This window comes from Diadema antillarum, unplaced genomic scaffold (assembly GCF_040938485.1).
Source record: "Diadema antillarum isolate AM-2024a unplaced genomic scaffold, OU_Dant_1.0 seq00001953_RagTag, whole genome shotgun sequence".
Classification (NCBI taxonomy): domain Eukaryota; kingdom Metazoa; phylum Echinodermata; class Echinoidea; order Diadematoida; family Diadematidae; genus Diadema; species Diadema antillarum.
In genome coordinates, this window is record NW_027272613.1 from 82,861 (window position 1) to 89,061 (window position 6,201).

Here is a 6,201-nt window from a genome sequence, read left to right on the forward strand (position 1 = left end):
CCATTGCTAGCTATCAAGCGGAGGCTCAGCAGTCTATTGGATACGACGCCTGTCATTAGATCGGGAGATCGTAAGTTTAAATCCATCCCGATAATGTATGCCTATAGATAATTTTTCATCATGGCTCTTACTAAAACACTGAACAATTTGTGTTTATTTACATTAGTGGAGGAAAATTTGTCAATTAGTTGTAATAAAGAACATCTTGACACAACAGTCATTGACATGCATGATCATCCTCATTGTGCCTTAGTCAACTCTGCTATCGTTATCACAATCATTTGGCGGTAGAAATTTTACCATATCTAAAACATTTCGCAGTAGAAATTTCACCATATATCAATCATTTGGCAGCAGAAATGTCACCAGAAACTTGTTGTGAAGACTGCCATCTTCATATCACAAGCCTCACCTCTCATTGAAACGTCCCACGACGTCTTGGTGGGACTCCGTCCGGTAGCGGGCGTGGACGTCCATCGACAAGGTGTAGAGCTGCTGGAGGGACGCCATGCTGCGTAGCAAGATGACCACGATGCCACCCCCCTCCACCGTCTCAATGGTACGGGCCAGAAGGTTAGGGGTCATGGCCTCAAAGTCCTGTGCAGTTGGATAACAGAGAAACCAAAGTTTTCTTCTTTGATAAGATTCGTATCAGTAGATTCTTGATACCATTTTTATTCAAGTACAAATGTACAACAAATGGACTTTAAATAAAGCCAGTTTTTCAACATCAGTTTTTCAACATCAGATACATGTTAAATTTAGAGATTACAAGCATTAATGCAGAACATCGTTTCCAAGGATGTCTTGTTTCACAATGTATTCAGTAGTGCGGTGTATAGCCCTTAATATGCCTTCTTGTCTGGAATCTAATACTCAACAAAAAGAGATTACCTAATCCTCCTTAATCCCTACTGTGTCACCATGGCTATCCTGTTAGACTGAGGCACATTGTTACACCTAAGTGGGCTTGCTAATCTACAACTTGGCCAAGATTTAGTTTAAACTACTATTAACTTGATGAAAAACCTTGGAAGGTAGAGCTGATCATGAGTGCCAGGGCACATAAACGGTTGAAGAGTCACAACTTACAAGACACATTTCATCTTTAAAAAAAGTATTCAACTGTCACACTTTCCCGACGCTCAAATCTTGACCAGGCAATCCATGTCATACCTGGAGGACACACATCCCGTAGGTGTTTCCCAGAATCTTGTGTGTTTCCGAGTAGTAGCAGTAGCGGATGTTGGTCGCCGCGATGAAGAGTTCAAACGGGTCGTCCTCCTTCACATCAAGCATCCCACTCTTGATCTTCTTCTGCAACTGCTTCATCCTCTTCTTGCGATGACTTGAGAAAGATAGATTTTAAAATTGCGATGATAGAAAGATAATTACCGACACTTCTGCTGATTTTTACTTCCGCCAAGGGAGGAGGTTAAATTTTCGTTACCGTTGGTTTGTGTGTTTGTTTGTTTGTTAGTTAGTTTAGTTTGTCCGTGTGCAAAATAACTCAAAAAGTAGTTAACGGATTTGGATGAAACTTGCAGGAAAGGTTTAGAATGATACAAGTAACAGATGATTAAATATTGGTAGTGATCAAATAGAGAATTTTGGGGGAATTTACGATGGATTTTTGATATTTTGGCAGGTAGGGTCAATGAACTTTGGAGTTCAGGCTGCATGTATTTGAGGTTTGCATGCGTACACTAAAGTGCGTGCTCTAGTTTCTGTTAGGGCGAGACGCGCCGTGCAGCAGAGGGTTTATGACGTAACAAAGGCTTCTATATTGGGAAATTGGGCGATTTTCAGCACACAATGCCATAAGTATGTATGGTTGGAAATCACCGATATCTCTATGGGAGAACAAGATTAGTGGTGGAAATGAGTGCATGCTTGGCGGAGGTCTGCGCTCTGGGAGTGTTTTTCTAGTTGTAGATTTCTTGAGTATCCTGAAGGGAGGCACTTGTCCCACTCCTTACTCATTATCCTAAAAGCAAAGGTTCAGTGGCACTTTTATGGCTGTTTGGTTTATATTGTGCATGATGAAGGTCTGCTTGACTTCATGAAAAACATGACAATCTAATGCAGTTTGAAAAAATCTTTCAGTAATTGACAATCTGTAGTCTATTTTATCACTGCTAGCAGTATCATCCTAGAGTAGCTTGGTCTGAATTAAAAACCCCAAATTTTATCAAACAGACATTGGGAGTATGGTGTGGCTACATCAATTACTGTACTGTGGTTTTGCACCAGATATATGTGCATCTCAGCATATTGAGAGTTTCATTCCACCATGAGATAATTGTTTCCCTCTATAAATAGACAACAGGAAGGATAATTGAGCACAATGTGAAAAAAAAAAGATTTTGTGACACAACTTGGTGCTATGGATCTAAATCATCGATGAAATGGATGGTATAGTTTTAGTAGAGATGAGGATTCCTTTTAGTTTGTAATTCCACTTACAATTTATGCTCTTTAGAAATTTCTTATTAGTGGTTTCTAATCAGTTAAAGCCAGAAACCCACTTCTCAACCAAAACTATACCATCCCATTAAGGAGCACAAGGGTGCAGAAACTTACCTACTGAATCCAGAAACTGCCTTCTCAACTAAAACTATACCATCCCATTAAGGAGCAAAAGGGTGCAGAAACTTACCTACTGAATCCAGAAACCGCCTTCTCAACTAAAACTATACCATCCCATTAAGGAGCATAAAAGGGTGCAGAAACTTACCTACTGAATCCAGACACCCACTTCTCAACTAAAACTATACCATCCCATTAAGGAGCAAAAGGGTGCAGAGGCTTACCTACTGAATCTAGAAACTGCCTTCTCAACGGAAACTATACCATCCCATTAAGAAGCAAAAGGGTGCAGAGACTTACCTACTGAATCCAAGTTCTTTTTTGTAGCACCACAGCACGGATGGCCGTGCCTTGATGACAGCCTTGGACAACATGTGATGCAGAATGACGACCTGTAACAAGTGACACACTAACAGTGACAGCACACAGTCACAATATTGCATGCATTCATAATATACATTGTAGGTGTGAAAAGGGTTTCACCCCATCCAATCAATTTGTATTTTTGTGTTTGTAAACTGTAATTCTTCCAGAAATGATCCTCCAATGAAAATCAAACGAAAATGAAAAGGTTGATGACTAAAATGTGGGTATCATCAAGGTACATACACGTTGTATACATCTTCACAGCTTCTGAATCATGCAGATACAGATGCATCTAAATCTGCAGTTTCATACATCACATACATGTTTTGTTTTTCTAGTTTTGCTGTGCTGTAAAGTGATTACTAGTATTTGTTGTGTTTATGCAGTATGTGATGGTTAACTTTGTTCAATAGAAGATAAAAACACCAGCACAAAACAGAAGAATATTACACTAAGTTTTGTCCTTTTCTTTTCACAGTTTAGGGAAAACGCATTGTTTTTCAAACATAACAACTGTTCTGATATGATTTAATTTTTAAAATCAAGAAGAAATTTATCAAGTGCTTGATAATAGATTATTCCAACTGTTTCAATTAAGAAACTTGTATGTCTGGCTGAACTTGACATCAGACTTTACTTACAAATGAGTAAACTAGTTCTTGAGCAGCTGACAGTTTTTGCCTAATGCGATATTCACGATTACTCTTTCACAACCAAATCAGAACTTGCTGTTTGACAAGATATCATATCACTGATAGAAGTCTCACCTGATCTTTTCCTTTGTCACCAACGATGACGAACAACGAACGGTGACCAAGAGCAACGCCATTTTCTATCAGCACTCGGATGCGATTATCAATCTTCTTGCGCACCATCTCCAACTCCAAGCAAGCAATTCACAGCAGCAAGAACAGGTCCCAATTTCGTCTCTACTGTCAATTACCTGGTTAGATCTAATAAGAATGGGGGTGATTACAAAGCAATACTACAACACTACAAGAGATATGGTTTCATATCACATTCCCTTCTAATCTTGGCTTGGCTAACTGCTGGATGATTGTTGATGAGCTTGTTTGAGCGTGAACAGCACAAATCTGAACTTACCCAAATCGCAATATGTGGGGCCGTGATAAGGCTATTGCGAAACTGAAGTAGATCTAGCTAAATTAAGTAGCTTTAACTTTAAGGCCGTACAATTGTAACCTATTTCCTGTCCTTCACCACAGACACAGACATTCAAATCGCCACAATATCGACAGCCATTCGTAAAGAAGTTACCTGAAGGAGAAAATGAATTTCTGCACTTACATTTACGATACGGTGTAGTTGATGATACGGAGCCGACGTGCTGTGGATAACCTACTAACCACCAAGGCTGGCATGTGCTGGCTCTGCAGGGATTGTGTCAATCGTGCGTGCACGGCGCACGTGTGCAATTGAAACACGTGTGCTCCTAGAATGGTTGCAGAGTACTCTAGCTCTGTACGTATGTGCACAGTCGGATTTGGTCCGAGGAATATTGGAAACGGGAGTCAACATTACGGCGCTTCCTCCCTCCCCCCCCCCCCCCCCCCCCCCCCCCCCGCGGGCTGTATCCAGGATTTTTTTCTGGGGGGGGGGGGGGGGGTCATAATCACAATTTTTGGACCTTTACCTTTGCGAGGGAGCGGAGCGACCGAGCGGGGGAGGGTGTGGGAGGGTGGTGTCCCCCCCCCCCCCACGGTGGGGAGTTTTTGAATTGTACTATGTCGACAGTATCTTAAAATGGGGCCATTTGGTGCATACAAAAGTGATTTTTTTTTTTTTTTCGGCATACTTAAAAAAAACCATTTATGTTAAAACTGGTGATAAAACCTAAGCTGGTAGGCAGCCTATCTCACTGAGCGGCGAACGTAGCGAATTTGAGATTCGCCAACTTTTCTGACGAATGTTTGCGAAAAATCAAAGTTCGCTTCTGCCATTAGCGACAGTTAGCGACTTTTAGCGATGTTTAGCGACAATTAGCAACACTTATAGCGAATGTTTGCGAAAGTGTTTGCGAACACAGGTGGCGACTATTAGCGAATGTTAGCAAATGTTAGCGACAATTTTGCAAATGTTAGCGACAGTTTTGCAAATATTAGCAACTGTTTGCAAATCCTTTGCGACAATTTTGCTAATGTTCTTGGACCTAGAAAAGTACCAGGCGATTGTGTATAGTAAGACCCATAAAACGACATAAAACCTTCCACTGAATTCAGATCTCTTGTGACAACCGTTCAAGATGGATTTCCAGGATATGGAAATAAATTTCTGCCAAGAAGAGGCTCAAGGTGTTGCTATCCTTGAAGAGCTGCTTTGTCAGGCTGCTGCTATAGCTATTAACTGTGCTGCATAAGAGAAATAGAATAAAGAAAAACAAGAAAGGAAGAAGAAAAGAAAGAGAGTCAGAGAGTGCTTGTTGCAGAGGACAGACTTTAGTCAATATGAAAAGCTTTTGAAGCAATTACAATCATGATGGAGATGTCAAGAGCTTCAAGAACTTTCTTAGAGTGGAACCTTGTCTGTTTCAGAAGCTTTTATATAGGAACCATGTGGTTACTTGTTCGCTAGCAGTGGCGAATCATATAAAAATGTTAGCGACACCGTATTACGACCGTTTGCGAATTCTTACGAGTGTTTTGCGAATGTTTGCGAATGTTTGCAACTGTTAGCGAAAATACAAATTCGCAAAGGTTCGCAAAGAAATTTTGAACATGTTCAAAATTTCTTTGCGACAAGAAAAACTGTTTGCGACAATAAAGACCGTTTGCGAACTTTCTTGCGAATGTTAACGAACCTTTTGCAACCGTTTACGAACCCTGGAGAATTCCCAAATTCGCTACGTTCGCAAACGCTCGCCGCTCAGTGAGATACCCCCTTTAGATGGTCACTTACAAGTTCGTGAATCGGTAAGTTGAAAACTGCATTTTAAAAAAGTTGCTGACTAGCTACACCTTCCTCAAGAGTGCATAATAATTATAGTAAAAGATTTTGCAGACCATCTGTATAGTATTCTAGCTAGAGTTGACGATACTTCCAGAGCTAGTCAATCCTGCCCAACTTTGCCTCCGAATGTAGTAACAAAGTAGAATATGCACTTCAATCTCAATCCAAAAGGACAGGAGTTGAAAACATGAGTATGAATTACAACATTCATTCTTCCTTACAGGACAATAGGTTAGGCCATAATTCAAACGGCCGTGGTTGTCATAGGGTAAGGCGCGA

General features: G+C 40.6%; 1 protein-coding gene across 1 annotated transcript in view; it reads right to left on the minus strand.

Annotated features, from left to right (window-relative positions):
• Positions 1–3,830, minus strand: part of LOC139713361 (RNA cytidine acetyltransferase-like) — a 41,084-nt gene extending 37,254 nt beyond the window's left edge. Inside the window, exons 1-4 of the mRNA XM_071625098.1 lie at positions 3,723–3,830; positions 2,890–2,981; positions 1,177–1,348; positions 413–597 (exon numbers count right to left, since the gene is read on the minus strand). Of these exons, the coding sequence (XP_071481199.1) occupies positions 413–597; positions 1,177–1,348; positions 2,890–2,981; positions 3,723–3,830 (557 nt within the window). The remainder of the gene's footprint in view (positions 1–412; positions 598–1,176; positions 1,349–2,889; positions 2,982–3,722) is intronic.
• Positions 3,831–6,201: the final 2,371 nt, after the last annotated feature.